General features: G+C 42.1%; 1 protein-coding gene across 1 annotated transcript in view; it reads left to right on the top strand.

The window, feature by feature from the left end:
* The window catches only part of BMPER (BMP binding endothelial regulator), a gene marked incomplete at its 5' end in the record, with an annotated part of 69,997 nt that overhangs the window by 83 nt on the left and 52,845 nt on the right, over window positions 1-17,069 (top strand). The window contains 5 exons of the mRNA XM_010015828.1: window positions 1-32; window positions 3,261-3,370; window positions 4,017-4,157; window positions 6,338-6,442; window positions 11,862-11,907. The exon at window positions 1-32 is cut by the window's left edge and continues 83 nt beyond it. Coding sequence (XP_010014130.1) covers window positions 1-32; window positions 3,261-3,370; window positions 4,017-4,157; window positions 6,338-6,442; window positions 11,862-11,907 — 434 coding nt within the window. The remainder of the gene's footprint in view (window positions 33-3,260; window positions 3,371-4,016; window positions 4,158-6,337; window positions 6,443-11,861; window positions 11,908-17,069) is intronic.

Below are 17,069 nucleotides of genomic sequence, written 5' to 3'. Positions count from 1 at the left end.
TCCTGCTGGACAGTGTTGCCCCAAATGCTTAGGTGAGTGGTGTTTTTCCTGGGAATCTTGTAATTGGGGTGGTATGTTTCTGTGCGATAACTTTGATACCAGTATTTCACAGCACAATTCTGGGAGAGACAGTATTGCTCAGTGGAGTTCATAATCTACAGGTTTAAACAGGTACTCAGGGTCAGTGTGTAGGGTTGCGATGGGTGGTACTAAGTAAGCAGCTGCAGCAGACCATTTGAGCATAGACCACTTGGCTTGCTTAGGAGGACTCCTGCCTTCATTACACGTTTTACAAAGGAGGTTGAGGAGGGAGGAAGTGTTTTGATGGAGTTTGCCACAAGAAAGAGGCCTCACCCTCTCATGTTTTTATTGAAGTGTGCCTCTGCATTGGTCAGAGGAAACTTCTGGACTGAAATTGCATCCTTAGAAGCTGTTGTCGGAGAGGCCAGGGACCCAGGAGTCTGCCCCTTAAGGCAGAATCACAGTTTCAGACACGTATATTTTCAGGTTCATCTTTCCAACACATTTCAAAGAAGTCGGAGGCCTCTATGAAGGGTTACCTCTTCCAAGTCATGCCAAGGAAGGCAGTGACTTCTGAGAGTCCTCATTTAGCTCTTACCACGTCCACAGATCCCACAGGTTTATGCCCTTCGGCACATGTCCCTCTATTCATAAACAAGGAGCACTTATATCCTACCAAGTAAATTAGCTTTCATTTTGTCTATGAGGTTATAACTAGGTTTGGAAAAATATTGGAGTTGGTGACTCTCAGTTCTGTAGCAGAAACTTTTTTGTCACTTTGACCATATCTTTACTACTCTCCAAAGTCTGTTTCCAAGGCTAGGTTAGGGCTATAGAGAGGTCTGGCCTTGGAGGCAGCAAGCCATGGAGTTCCAGGTTCTCATAATAGTTGACATTTTTGGCTGCTTGAAACAAACCTCAATTTATTTATTTATCCATTTATTTATCTGTTTATTTCTTTAATAGAGAAGTGCTGCAGATAAATATCTGCCTGGAACATTTAACTGAGGCACCAGAGGGTGATACAGTAAAGGAATGAAATGGAGAGGAGAGCAGTCCAAACACCAGGCTTCTATTCTGGCTGAGGACATTTTTCTTTTCCTTCCGTAAACTCCCTTGTCCTCTCCATCCTGGGCTTTTCCCAGCTCAACTTCCCCTTCTTGATCCAGGCATTCAAAACCCGGCTTTAATTTTTGCCTGCTTCATGGGGATTTTTCTACAGGTTCTTTTTTCCTCAGAAACGTCTGTAGAAGAGTTCAGTGGTAGATAATGTCTATTCATAAGGAAGTGTTGGAAGGTTTGGAGTGGAGGTAGAGCCAAGGGATGTGTAGCACATTGTGTGGCAGTTAGGAAAGAGAAACATTTTCAGGGATGCTGAGGCAAGGCTTTTAAAGTATCATGTGGAGGATCTCCCTGCAATTGAATTCCCAGTACTCAGCATATATAACATAGAAGAATGCAGTGGACTCTACGGGGACTTGAATTATTAGTTTAAGTAGTGGTTATGAGCCAGCAAAGCCAACCATTACGCCAATATCTTCATCACCACATCTTTTAGAAGTGGTAGCTCCTTTGTCAGTGGTTTTTTTACCAACCATTTAGCAGGGTGGGCCACCCAGAATTGAGCTGGGTGGTTTGCAAGGCATGGGAAGAGGGTGTGAGAAAGAACTGGACTTCTCTTCACTTGCTGACAGAAGTTATGTGATTGAAATCTTGGCCCCACATAGAGCAGTAGCAGTGTTGTTACAGGCAGGACTGTGGTTAGGCTTTGCCCATAAGTGGTGCATGGATGTAGAGCAGTTCCTTTTAGGGCTACTGAGCATCCTCAGCTGATTTCATATGTCAGTCCTGTAAGAGGAATCAAGTCTTTTCAGAAGGATGCACATTCAGTAAATGGAAGCCTGGTTATACAAGCATAGATTAGTCCGAGGTAGCTAATTTGCAAGAGACATGTTCAAATTGTGTCTAACCAAAAAATAGCAATCATTTCTTAACTTTAGTTTAATAGTTATTTTAACATTAGGTTTGTAAAAACTCAAGGCTAATCCAGTGGATTTTGCTGTGTGCTTATCCTTTTGCTCACTTACATCTCAGAGGAAAATGGAACCTTTTTCTTTTATGCTGTTCTACATTTAACAGTAATTATTGAAAAGGGAAGGAACTGCAGAGTGCCAGCACCTGGTGGTTTGAGGGCTAAAGTGTTGTCCCAGCGCTTAGTGACTTCTTGTATGCACTTACAGTAGTCATTCCCTATCCTGGAATTGGTGCCTATTTGATGTCAGACCTCAGAAATGATAAGCCAGGAGACTGGCAGACATTTATTGAAGAACCTACTAGTTGGCTGCCACCAAAAGTAAACAGGGGAAGGTATTAAAAACCAGGAAGATAAGTATAGTGTTTTTGTGAAGAGCTCATGTTTATGTATCATAGTGATCACTTGTTTAAAATAATTGCTAGGAAAGAAGCTGAGGAATAGGAGAAGCTTGCAGGACCACGAAGTGTGGTGTAACCTGGGTGTAAAAGTGCTTGCAGGATTGCAGGACTTTAGGAAGGATTTGATATTGATGCTGCCTTCTCTGTATAGTGCTCTCAACCTTGCCTCAGTCTCATGAAACACGAATGTTTTATGGGTTATGGAAATTAAATACCCTGTGTTGCCCTCATTCTGCTCATAAATGCTGCAGATGCCTGTATTTCTTGCAACTCTGTGTGAACGTGGTACACCAAGCTAACTTAGTGAGACCAGACAACTCCTGTGTTGGGGGGTTTTACATCATTGTCGCTGAGGTGATTTAGTTTGGCTGCTGTGAACCCCTGAAGTAGATATGCTAAAAGCAGTTAAGGCTGCTTTATTTGATAAGTTATTGCATTACGTTAAAGACTGTTTAAACTAGTTTAAGTGTACCTACCCTAAGATTTTGCAGGGCTTACTTTTTATTCCTTTAGCTGCACTGTGCACTTTATGATGAGAAGGAGAAGAAAGATTTTTTTCCAATATAAACATACCATAAATCATATTTACATTCCCTCCCACAGTAGAATTTGTACAGATAAATGTGTGCTAGAAGAACGGTGAACTGTTAAAAGCACATATTTTTTTCACACCAAAATGGGAACACATAGCAAATGACACATTGCACATTAATTTGGTCTGGTGACAATAAGTCCTACTATTTTTGTTGACAATATGGCATCTTTTCAACCACATTCTGTTTCTATTACTGTTTATTTATATTCAGGACAAAGGAAAGTGTTTGACCTCCCATTTGGAAGCTGCCTCTTTCACAGCAACGTGTATGATAATGGGTCCTCATTTATTTATGACAACTGCACAGTGTGTACATGCAAGGTAAGTCCACAGAGCTTTGGTGTTGCGTGCTGCTGATCGGCTGGCTTGGCAGTAATTTGTAGGGCTGTGGAGTTGTAAGCCCTAAATACTGTTCTTCTTTGGCATCTTGTGTGGTCCCTGAGAATCCGACCTGAAGAGCACTTGCAGTTGTGCTAGGGAAGTTTGAAAAGTTACTCACTGCCTCAGCTGAGACATATTGCCTGATGCTGCATGGTCCAAAATGAAGTTGCTTCAGGTTATGTATGTGATCCACTTTGAGTTTTCATTAGATTAGAAGAGGTGTTTCTAAATGGTGAATGACCATGTCTTTGCTGAAGGGCAGTGATTTTTTTTTCAGGTCCTTTAACATGAACTGTGACCACTTGCACTTCTGCACGTAGGTAAAAAACACGGAAGTGGCACCAAATCAGTCAGATTTTGCAGGCCAACAAAAGGGGAAGTTGGGTTTTAGCTTCACAGGCCATGAAAGATCCCCTTAATCCAGTAAATCATTTTTATCTTCTCCGACCTGACCTGTTCAAAGCACTTGGGCTGTAGTGTGGGTGGATGCAATGAGTGAGTAAGCAGAAATGTTATGGTTAAGGACACACAGGAGCACAAACATAGTGGTGATGATTTCATGATTTCCTTTTGTCCTTTTACCTAGGATTCAACAGTGATATGTAAGAAGAGGTGCTTATTTCCTGGTGAATGCAATAAAAACAAAGACCACTGCTGCAAGGAGTGTGTCTCGTATATCTCTCCCGAGGAAGTGAGAGTGTGCAAGTTTGGCAATAAGATCTTCCAGGTAAAGTTTCAGGTGTGGCTCAAGACGAGATGCCGCTGTAACAGCTGAAACAGCATGAGTTTGCTGTAGATTAGTGTTGTGGCTTGGTTTTAGCAGAATCCTCACCATCCTAGTTGATAATGGAAGAGCTCAGAGGCAAAGCTTTGCAGAAGCTGCTGTTTTTTGCCTGAGTTTGTGTAAATTCTGCTAATACACAGCAGTTAAAGATTAGTTCCTCCTTGATGTGACATGTTGTCTCCCGCTCTGTATGCAGAGATTCAAGTTGCTGTTTCATGACAAGTAGTACATTTTTAGTAACAAACCGCAATGCTCTGCTTTGCCACTGATATTCATGGAGTAGTGTGTAGGCTGTATCTGCTGAGCCAAAGAGTCTCTTCCATTGCTGAGCCAATAAGAGCTTTGCAAAGTTCATCTTGACTGAAAGTTACTCATCTTGATTTACTACATTTCGCATCTCTGCTGAGAGCAGCACCCCTGACATCTTACACTGGGATAGCCATTACTGCATTCTCACCCAGTGTTTTCACAACACTTCTTCTGTGGCTGAGACCCTGTTAGTTTTCTCAAGTGGTGTGGCTTTTTTCACACTGTGTCAGAAGAAGATTCTGTCACCTCACGAGCCGTCTGTGAATTACGAGACTCTTGAATCGGATCAAATGTTAAATGGCTGTGGATGCTTGGTTTGCTCAGCCAGAATTGCTTCCCAGTTATTCCATCCTTTGTGTATCTAGCTAAAGTGTTTATTCTGGAAATTACATGTGAACCTACTCTACGCTGAGACTATAGTCCATGTGATTGGCGCTTTCACACTGGTGCTATTGTGCTTCAGGAACAAATGCCTTCTTCTTAGGCACCCAACTAAAATATCCTGCTTCTTGTGAAGATTTTATTATATTACTGAGTATTATATGGAGTGAGAAAAAATAACGAGACAGTCCACCCATTCCTGGCTTTGTGAGCAAAAAGGTAAATCCAGCATCGCTCTGTTGAGGTTAATGGTCTAACACAAGTAGAACGGGCACAGCAAATGTGTTTTTGCATGCCCATGTAAAACCAGCTGTGATATATTCTGGTACCTCAGCAGATGCTTGGAGAGCAGTCATCAGTGGCCCACAAGAACATGTGCTGCATCAGGAACATCAGGCAATGGTAACATAGCCTGGAAACAAAAGACAGGAGAGAGCCAGCCTTTGACCAAGCACGCTGTGCTGAGTAAGTTAGGCTCCTTGGCATTTCAAATTTAGTCTGTTTTTCACTCTGGTCAAAACATCATGTCGAGGTGGGCACGTAATTGTTCACAGCTGCCTGGTTGGACTGCCTGTTCCTGTCAGATCTATCTTCACCCTTCCTTCCCAGCAGCCCTGTAAACAGAAAACAGGCACATTTTGGCTCTAAGCAGACTAGCACAAGACTGTAAGTGGGTGAGACAGAATGTTTTAGGAACCACACTTGGCAAATGCAACAGTGTGTATAAAGGAGCCAGGGCAGTTCCACAAGCAATCCTTTCCAAGTAAGTGGGGGCAAGACCAGGAGGCATATTTTGCTCTGCACCTATGACTTTGAGAACCATACACAGACTGTCTTACCTGCTCCGAATGTGAGAAATTCAGTGCTGTATCTCTTCTAAACATTCTCAGATGTTTCGCAGATCAAGTATCTGTGAAAGTGCTGTAAGTAATCTAAATTAGGATTCATTATTCGGCTGTTCCTGCCCTAAGCCAAAATGATGCTGCATCTGGGAATAAATTCACTATATGCTGACATCTTAATTGAATGCTTTCACGTGCAACAACTTAAAGACATCACTCAACCCTATGAATCAGGTTTTTCTCATTATATGAGCTTAAATGAAAATTGGTGGTAGGTGTGAGCACATCTCAGACACACAGTGGACAGAAAACAATGCAAATAAGCAGGACACGGATGAAGAATGCAAATGTGATTTGGTTAGCCTTGGAAAAACAGATTTCTGGCCTAGAGGTCCAAAGGGAAGAAAACCCTGCTGAATGTGAACTTTGTCTTGAATCTGACTGGTCATGGACAGACACCTCAAAATAATTTAGGCTAAACAATGACACAGTGCCAAAAGGAAAAGTCATCCTTTCTTGTGCAATGATACATTGCTGAAATAGCTTCCTGTTGCCACCCCAGCTGATACTGTATCATGTTCCCTCTTGCAGGATGGAGAGATGTGGTCCTCTGTGAACTGCACCATCTGTGCTTGTGTAAAAGGCAAGACAGAGTGTCGCAAGAAGCAGTGCATTCCAGTCAGCAGCTGTCCTCATGTGAGTTTTTTAAGAGAACTGAGCTTGCTTCTCTTTTCTTTCCCTCCACCATTATCCTTTTCAGTGTTCCTTGGTAGTGTGTGCATGGCAGTGGGGCATGCGGAGTGGAAAGATGGGATCCTCTGGTATATTCGTTTAGACTGGCGTTCCACAAGTGTGCTACTGCTACCCCGAATATGGGCTTCCTGACTCTGTCCTTTCTTGGAAGACTCTGTGCTGCTTTTCTCCTCCTCTCTTTAACTTTCTCTGTCCTGAGTATCTGGACTAGAACACCTCTTTCACATACATTAGGTGGTGAGATGACTATGTTGATGTTTCGAGAGGATGCCTGTTGTCAAGGCAAGACACAGGAGGTTGTTGCACTTGCATTTCTCAGTGCATGTGAGGCTTAATAGTTGGTTGAAAGTGTAAATTAGACAAAGCAAAGCATATTATTTCAATCCAGCCCTGCTGCTTTCTCTTAAGGTTGCAGCCTGAGTATTTTCTATTTGGAAGTCTGAAGTGAACCCAGAGAGTGGTGTAATTGTAACTTTACTGAATGGCTTCAAAAATTAGCATTACTTGAAACCTTGAGCTCAGGACAGCCCTTGTTTCTTGGATTTCTGTTACTGACAAATTACCCTGTTTTAACGGCCCAAGCTTTCAGAAGAGGGAGCTCTAAATAGCACCTCCGGGCAGATCTTTGAACAGAACTGCAGAACAGAGAGCCAAGTCGTTAGCATTACACCTTCTCAGTGTTTCCTTCTCCATCCTGGAAGCCAGTGGGGAAAATATGAGTCACAGACACCTAGGTATAAGATTTTCAATGACAAACTCTAGTTTGTAAGGTTTTATACGTGTAAACTTTTGACAGCCAGAAGCAGTGGTAGAATAGAGAGCCTGTACCTTGGCTCTGCCTGTTCTGCTGTGACAGTGCCTGCATCCTCAGAAGAGTGGACATCCTTTTCCTGTCACTCACTGCAGAGGGCAGTTCTGTTAATGGACCTCATGTGAGATGCTGCAAATACATTGTAGGAAGTGTGAATAGATGGAGCTGCTCTTCTGGGAGCCTGATGTGACTCATGGCAATCAGGTTTGCTTCCTTCAGGCCATTCACAGCATAAGCAGGAGGTGAGAGCCTGAACTCTTCAGGGCTTTTCACGTTCTTTGTTGGCTGAGAACCTGGCACACACTGCATCTCATTTAAATTTTCCCTCTGCTGATGCTTATAAGATCAAGTAACTAACAGGGCTTAATGCAGATCTGAAGTGAAATACACCACTTTAGCAGTACCCAGATAGAACTCTGAGCATTGAGATGATCAGTTCAAGTGTCTTCTAAAATGAACATAGCAGCGGATAAAACTTCACTGCCTGCAGTCCTGTGGCAGTATAACTAAGGCTATCAGCACTGCTGCATCATCTGCTTCAAGGCTAATGTGAAGTCCTAAGCTGCCTTTGACCTCCATGTTGGGTCCTTGGAATTCTGCTCTCAGTTCCTTAGGGCAGAAAAGACCAGCTTTGTCACCCTGCAGCACCGTTCCCTCCAGTACCTAACCAGTCTGCCTTAAAATGAAGCCTACAGCAAGCTGCATGCAAACCCATCCTCCTCCACAGGTACATTACATTTCTGCTCTTCCAAGCTGAATTGGAAGGACAAGTAGGAGAAAGAATGTAAATTCTAGAGTGAGATTTATTTTCCTATTCCAAGTGGGTACCAAGTAATTTAAAAGCAAATAATGTATGCTAATCCATTTAAATCTTTTACTTTTCATCCGTGCTCCACTCTCTTTGATGAGATATTCTGTCACAAATGGATAAACATTAATTAAACACACCACATTATTCAAGATAAAGATATATTAGTGATACTGAAAGTCTGGACATCATGCACAGATTTATGGTGCTGTCTCTGCAAACTTCAGGGGTGTGAACTCCATTTCTTTTCTCTCTTCACACTATTTCTGGCAGTAAGCAGTCTCTGCTGACTGTTGAAGACTGCTGTGGAATAAAAGGCTGTCTAGTGTCCCTTAGGGTGTCAGGCCACATGAAGTTATCTCATTAAAACTGTGTTATGATACGCACAACTGAGTGTGAAAGGATTGAAGATTCACAGGGAACCTACAATATTATTCCTTGACGTAAAAGCTTTACCATGCATTCTTAATACTCTTCGCATGATTTTGTGCAGGGCTTTTTGTGATGAAATATTGTTTATTTTAGATTTTGGCCAATTATTCCTTGAAAGGATGGGTTTCAAAGAGGTAATTCTGCAGAAATTTCCAATACCTTGAAGCCATTTGTATTATTCAATGTTTTTGTGGCAGGCTGACATGTTTTTGAAGACTGTTTCTGCCATTTCTTTCATTTTACTCATAGGTTTAGGCACATTTTTCTGTTTCTTTTATTCTTTTTTGGAGCATTGCATCCTGTATCAGTAATTACAGGAAGGGTCTTCCTCAGCTTCTTGTCATCCGCAGCGGAGGCAATACATCTAACAGATTCTATCCCTCCTGTCATATTTATAGTAAAATACAAAAACTCCTTGTGTTTCTAGTGAGCCTTGTGGCTTGTGGTTTCTGTTCCTTACTTTCTGACCGCTGACTCCATGGAGCCACTCCATAGATCCTCCCTCTCTCAGTTACCCAGAGTGTCAGCCTGCAAGGTGCAGTACGCACTGGCTTCCACCCAGCAAAGCTATTAAGCATGTGTCCAGTCCTGTTGAAGTTAGTAGGTCCTCCATATGGGCTTAAACTTAAAACACATGCTTAAATACTTTATAGGAAGGGAGTAATCTCAACGCTTGGTAGGACTGTTTCAGAGATGCTTTAGACCTTTTCTTACCTAATTTGCTATTCACGTACCCTAGCCCTGCTCCAGCCTCTTTCTTGCCTTGTGCCATCTCCTTTCCCATTACCCATCTCTATCATTTTCCACCTCGCCTCCTCTCTGTACGCCTTTGCATTCCCCACTAACTGTGGTAACAGTGGTCATGGACATTGTCTTTTTGTACTGCTGAGGAGAACCTGGTGAGTTTCGCAGCATCCAGCCTGTTCTGTGCTCCGAGGCTGTGCAAAAGTTAATAGAATTAAATCCATGGCATGTGAAGACATTTGCAGAGTTCGATTCTGCGGGTGAATTTTGAACCCGTGAACTCCAAGTGAGTTAAAAATTTATTCAGAACACGTTCCCCCATCTCCAGCACAGGCTGCATTTAATGTTAGACACATCTGTTATTATTACAAACTAAAAGTTGCTGTTTTTACTCGAGTGCCAAATGAGGCACAAAAAAACAACAGCTGTTGCTATTGCACAACCAAACAGCCCCCTTCCCCCTGCAATTAGTCTTGCCTTGAAAAAAATAGAAAATAAAAACCTCAGACATAAAATTGAAAACCTCATAAAAAAAAAAAAAGGGGGAGAAAAATCCCAGAAAATAGACAGACTTAAATGTGGTGTGCTTATAAATATTCATCGGGAAAAATGGGATCACATCACTTAGCCCACTCCTAAGGGAACCCTCAATGCTAACGAACTCTTGCAGCACATGGTAGCAATAATGGGTTTCCTTATTCTACAAGACAAAAACAGGATCTCGGGCCAACATGGTGGCTCAAGTAACCAGCCTCAGCAGGCTGCCTTGGAGATTCCAATTTCACTTGAATTCTTGCCACTTCCAGCTCAGCCGATGATTTCAACTCTTTTATTCAAACAGAGAGGTGAGGCAGTGCAGTGTGTGGCATTCAGCTGCACGTCTTCCCTTCGTACAAACATGCATTGCCAAGCTCTCTGTGCAGTTTTAACTGTTCCACCTTTAAGGGGTTTTGCCCTAGCAGGTGCTTTAAGATGCTTCTCGCTGTTGCAGCCTGGTCCTCAGCTATTCTCTTTGCTCTGGTGGTTACACAAACATCAAAGCATTGCCTACACTGCCAGAGAAACTCTGATCCAGCCTTTTTCTCAAGTCCAGATGTACCTCAGGTCTGTCCACGTGAGGTTGCACATTCAAAGACAAGCTTACACTGAACTTCTGTGCCCTGCAGATGGTGAGCCCAAGCGTGCTCATCACCAGGCTCTCATTCATGCCATCTGCATACATCAAGCACGAGCAGGACAAAGCATGCTCCGCTCTGGTCTGCAGCAGAGTTCATTTCTTCCCATGCACATTGTCAAAGCTTAGTAGTGCTGTAGGCAGAAAGCAAGGCAGACAGCAATAGGGCGTGCTGCCCATGCTCCCCTCCCTCCTCCCTGCATAGGCCTGCCACTTACTTGTCTGTTTTCACAAGCTTTTCTGCACTGGTGAGTGGGCAGAATAGCACAGCTCTGTTTGCTTGCTCTTGTTGGCCATTCCTTGCTCACCTGCTTGGTGGGGAACAGGAGCAGTGGTCCCACAGAGTGGACTTTCTCTGTGTTCAAATACTGCTGGAGCAAAGGCTCAGTGCTGTGGAGCAGCACAGCTCCGTATGTCTCTGCCTTGCATGTATGGGAATGCGGGCGAGCTCCAATATCACCATAAGTTCTGCTATAACCCACGCCAGTTTTTGCTTGGAAAAACACATCGTTCAGTCTGAAATTTTCCAGGCTTAGCCTCTAGCTTGATGGTTAGCTTTAGGGAATTTCAGTAAAGTCAGATAGAACATCTTTTCATTTAATGAAGACTGAAAATGAGGGCGAATGTACGTATGCAGAGGCTGCTTCTAACCAGCCTTGTATAAGACTCAACCATAAAGAAAATTGACCTGGCAGAGTGGTATATACAGACTGAACCATTTTTTCCATATTACTATGACTACACCAAATTGTTGGCTTTTAGACATTGCCCATCCTTGGATGCGTGCCCATTTACTGCACTGAAGAGATTGGTCCGTGGTTGGTAATATGATTTGGTGAGAGATACCACGAGGTTTAGCCGTGAAAGAAATCTGACCAAACTAGATCTCTAGCAGTGCCTCCTTCCTTGCTTCCTTCCTTCCTTCCTTCCTTGCTTCCTTTGTTCCTTCCTTCCTTCCGGTGGAAAAATTAGTGATTTGGGGGGAGTGTGGGAATGGGTATGGAGCAGATTGCCTCTGTGTGGCTGCTAAAAGGGTGTGCATAAGAAATATATATACTTTGGGAGGTGGGGGAAAAAGGTAGTGATCTTGTTAACCCAGTGACTAGTCTGCTTTAGACTTCTGTGAATATGAGTCCCAAATTCTCTCACACTCTCTCTAAAGAGAAAAGTGGTAACAGAGAACCCTTTTACTATTTCATTTCTTATAGGACTGCCAGGAAGCTCTTTGAATAGTTCTGTCTGTTTTTAGCACCTGATATTTGAAGCTGTAACCAGGGCATTGAGTTCAAACACAACTTGAACGATTTTCAAAGGCTTATCCAGCCTTACAACGTGACACAGTCATTGCTCCAAAACCTCTTTCATTAAATCAGCCTGTCTTTCTCCCAATTAGGGTAAGATCCTGAACAGGAAAGGATGCTGTCCTATTTGCACTGAAAGTAAGTTCTTTCGTCACATTCTTTGAATTCTTTTTTATTCTTTCAGAGACAATAAATACAGTAGAAGTATGTTTGCTTTTCTGCCTTTGTTTTAGAGGTGGCTAAAGGGCAGGTGATTATTGCTGGCGACAGATTTTGCCTCCTATAAATCTGTAAATTTGAACTAAAATGCCTGAGTATTTTATTTTATTTTTTCCAAATGACACTATTCTGGTCAAATCTGAGGTGCTGCTTTTTTGTAGGATATAGTTGGCCTGTGAAATTTGCAGGTAATAAAATAAAGCAAATGAATAGAGTTGTAGCTTTTAGGACTGGGTACCTTTATACTCGTATAGAACAGCCCAGCTATGCGTATGCATAATCCAGCACCTTTGCAGGTGATTTGTGGGAGTGGAAAAAAAGGGTGCAGAAGCCTGAGACACAGTCTGGGGCAGCAGTGGAAGGTACAATAGAAAGCTAACTTATTGTTTGTGTGATGTTTAGCCTCACCCATCACCTTTTTATCCCTTTTCACTTCAGGAATGATTATCTTAGGGTATCACTTGTGTTCTCTTCTCATCAGGAAAGCACTTAGACAAATACTTATCTTAAAGCTTGTCCTATTTAAGTCAACAGGGAGACCTGTCTTCACTGAAATTAACAGGATACAATTATGTATTTCCTTTAGGACATGTTTAAGTACTTTTCCAAAATAGGGACATACTGCTAAAATGGGGTTTTATGATTTACAGGAAGGCTTCTGAAAGAAGGAACAGGTTTTTAAGGAGAGTGTTTCCTATTCTTTTGGCTAAAATCAGATTGGATTTCCCAGTCAACTCATTTCTGGATGCTCTTGGTTTGCACAAATTCCTTATGCTAAATACCTGTTTTTCCACTCTGCAGCTGAATTATGTTGAAACGTGTAACTTGTGATAAAATAAACTTAGTTTGCAAGTCTTCAGTATCAAAACAAAATTCAATACAAGTGGCAACCTCAGAAACACTTGAAATAATACTAAGCAGAGGGAGAAATGAAGGAGGATTCAACTGACCAACAGTTGATTTCATGTTAGCTCAGTTTCAGGGGAGAACAAATTTGTGCAGACCTCTGCTGGAACGTGACATGTCATTAGTGTCATGAATTTATCGATCTCTCTCTTGCCTCTCTCTGTTCTTATGTTTCAGTCTAATTTAACCTCTCTCGTGTTCTTTTGTAACGTGAGAGTGGAACATAAATGATGGGGCCAGCCATTCCCTCACAGCACTGGGGACCCTCTACTGTAAGGGGTTAAAAAGAAGACAGTACAGTGACTCCTTCAGAAATGCTGCTGGAGAATGATGACTTGTGGTAGTTGTTTCATGGGAGAAGGCAAAAAAAGTGAAAAATAACTCATCTAGGAACCAGTTACCTAAAAATTCAGAGCTTCTTGGTAGTATAAGGGAATGGTCATGGCTATAAGACATGTGAAACTGAGGGCAGACTGCTGTTGCTCGTCCTCCTGCCATGAAGATCTGCAAAGAGCCTGGCTCCATCTTCCCAGTAAAGGTACCCTTCTAAGTAGTGGCAGACTGTGAGGTCTCCCCAGAGCCTTCAGGATAGACATGAGGCTGGGAGGCTCGTTGCACTGTCCCACAGTGGCATGCTTCTCTGTTGCACATGGAACAGAGGCGTCCTCTTTTTGGAGAGGTGTCTCACTAGGGACCCATTTAGTATTTGGAGGCGAGTGGATGCTGAGCTGATTCTAAGCTATTGTGATTAAAAGGCCATTCCCAGCTTTTATCAGTTACTGTAATCAAAAAGCTTACATACCCACTGTCACACAGCAGTGGTGGCTACCACTGACTGTTTTAACATCAGTGTTTTAACGGTTGCAGGGAACTAATTCCATCTTTGTGCCAGAACTGCTGTAAATCTCATCAGAAGACAGGCAGAAGGTATAGGGATGTCAGTGATGATCACCATCTCGGATAGTAATTAGAAACTTTGCTAATTCAGCCAGTTTCTGATGAGATAAGATGTACATGCAGAGCCCTTTCCCTCACCCACCCACTCATGCTGATCCTCTCTGCACATATTAACACACCAAGCATTTCTGGCGGTCCAGCAGATATTAATTTTCCAAAGTAAAAACAACATAGGGAGGTACAAGAACATACTGTACACAGGAGAGCTTTGAGTACAGTTTAAATGCAGCCAATTTCTATGAAGCGAGCAAAAAACAGTCACGTTGTTAAAGTATACACTTTAAACTGAAAAAAAAAAAAAAGAACCCTAAAAAATCAAAGGATTATTTTCAAAGCAGGTTGTTGCAGAGAGAAAAAGTACCTCGTCTCCTGAAGGGCTGGAGAGTCTCTTTTGTCTACTGTTGCCCAAGTTAACTGTGGTTAGTTTTGGCATGTTGCTGTTTAAGCTCCGTGGCTGGCGTACAGTTATCACTAATTAAACACAGTGGTCATACCAGTGGAAAATTCAACAGTTTAGTTTATGCTGCTGTAAAAATGTAATGAAATGTACTCTTTTGGGCTTGATTTAGAGAAATCACCACTGACGTCAATTCCATAAATTAGTAATCCTATGTTAGACCGAGGTCATTTTCATATTAAAAAAAGAAAACACTAAACCTGAGTTCAAATAACATGAACAGACTGCTCTCAACTCCAGACAAAGCTGGGAGTCTGCAGGGGAGGTTTAATCTTTGTTCTTGACAAAGAAGAATTGAGCATGCAGTATGAAAGCTTCCTCCTGCGACCATATAGGTATATTTTACTCATGATCAATAATCTTAACAATGTCGTACCTAAGACATTGTGAGGCTTTATGGATGAAGTTCTTCCAAAGTGGACTGCAGTCATCTAAGTCTATCGGTACATTAATTCTGTAGTAAAGGCCTCTTTTGGGGCAGAAAATGTCATTTATCACAAATCATTCTGCAACTCTTTTACTTGACAAAATGACCAGTGGAGCTAAACCAAACTCAAGGGCATTTGGGTCCAGCCTTAGGAGTAAAAGGTTGGTACTTTCACCTGGTCCTGCACCTTTTTTATGTGTGTTTATAGAAATAAATACTCTTCAAAGCAAAAAACCTCAACCAACAATAAGGTGGGGTTATGCATTGTAGGTACCTGTAGGAGGAGGCAGTGAGACTGAAGGACCACATAGGCCCATCCTGGTTCTCTTTCCTGTGTTATTTCCTTGCTCGGGAGAAATCCATCAACAAAAAGACTACAATTGTTTATTCATCCTGGAATGCTGTTCATGATTTACCTCTGCAGCCATTTCAGCTGTGATGGTCTACTGTAGAAATATGTATTTTGACAAATTGGAATAGCTATTTTATTTATGAAATAGACCATAAAGACTCCTGTGGAGTTTTTGACACCACACCTTGTAATGTGTATTATATCAAGCTGCACCATGCAGCAGTTATGAGGAAAGTACTCTCTGGCTATGCATTTTTTACAGAAAAGCTAATGAAATTCTATTATGCGTGTTCTGTAGCTAGTTTTCAAAAGTTAATAATGTGTTCTGTTTGATTTAGGGCTTAATTCAGCATCTGGGCTAATTGCATTCAAAGTTTCATTTTATTTGCAAAAAGCTGGGATCTTTTTGAGTTATAGATGTGCAACCAGAACACCCTTAACTGGTAAACTTGTATTTTTTCCTCCCTCTCCTTACTTAGAAAGTGTCCAAACCAATTTTAGTTATAATTTAAAGCATATTTTTCTTGGCCACTCTTAACTACCTACAAGCCCAGAAGAGTGTGACCAGACATCTGGACATCTTGGACTTCAATTGACTGCTCTGATCTCCTGAAAAAATAAAACAAGCCATTCCATGAGCACCAGAGCTAACAGAACCCGGTTTCCTATGGATTTGTGTCCCATTTCCTTTATATCCCAACAAATAATAAACCCAGTTAGAGACAATATATCCTGTGGCTGCTCTGGAGCTACAAGTGTGCTAATTGCCCAGCCAATATGCTTATGCTCCCTGGCTGGTCAGGATGTGTGTGCTGACTGTCTGTCTGGCCTGCACCACACAGTATATATATCTCCTGTTTCTAGAAAGGCTAAATACTGTCTGGGGGAGTGGGGGCATTGGGTGGAAGGCAGAAAGGTGCTTTTTGGCAGCCACTTATTTCAATAAGTGGTTTTTACCTTTACTCAGCATCCTACCTATTAGAAATGAGTTGTCTTTCAGACTTTTATCCCTGCGTGTTGGCCAAAACAGGTCGTGATTTCAAAAAGGTTTTTGGGAAATGCTAAAATGTGCTTTTCTTTGCTGTTGTTTTTTTCAACTTCCTTTTTTTGGAGAGAGACATGTGCTTTCAGAACCAGTGCTCCTTGCCCACAGTTACCTTCCCCGTTACCTTTCCTAATGAAAGTTATTATTTCGTTTGAAGTGGGTGCATGATTTGTAATGCAAGGAAAGCGTGCCAAGACTTCTACAGTATTCAGTTTAGCACCTAAATACTATTATTATTAGTTTGCAAGTAAGCTGTGAAGCCTTAGGGTGGGAGCTGAGCAAACTGCATGAATCACAGATGTAGTTTACGATTGTCAAATGTAAAAGCGTGAAGTCCATGTTTAGTTGCTTAAAAAACAAATGTGAAAACTGCTGAGCTCCCAGAAGCGTTTGTGACAGCCAGGAGTTTGGAATAGTGATTTGGGAGCCTAAATGCAGGGTTTCCAAAAGAGGTTTAGAGACGTTTGCAGCCAGCTCCCAATAATGTTTAATCAGAGCGGAGTGCCTGAGGTGCTTTGAAAATCACAGCCTTCTGAGCATATAGCTCTGGGGCCCTCCTTTGAAAAATCTGTAATTCCGGGGCACAGTGAGAAGGGGTATATTTGCCTTCATGTGCATGTGTAGATGAGCAAATGAAGTCAAAAAAAGCATGAATGCCAGGTTCAGAAGAAGAAAGAGGCAATGGTTCTTCATGCACTTTGCCCAAGGATGTTGTGGGTGCTAAAAACTGTTTCGGGTTCAAGGGGAGACTGAATAAGTTCACAGAAAAGAAGCCTATCGAAGGTTACTAAACAGAGAGAATCCGTGTCTCGCTCAGGAAGTCCCTCAGCTAAACATGGTTGGAGGCTGCAGAGTCTTAAGGGGAGGTATCGCATGTAATTGCCCTTTTCTTACTGTGCCCTAGACAGATGATAGATACAAGGAGTATCCACAATAA

This window comes from Nestor notabilis, unplaced genomic scaffold (assembly GCF_000696875.1).
Source record: "Nestor notabilis isolate BGI_N333 unplaced genomic scaffold, ASM69687v1 scaffold1686, whole genome shotgun sequence".
Lineage (NCBI taxonomy): Eukaryota > Metazoa > Chordata > Aves > Psittaciformes > Psittacidae > Nestor > Nestor notabilis.
The sequence above is the reverse complement of the archived record's forward strand: the minus strand, read 5'-3'. Positions and strand labels throughout refer to the sequence as shown.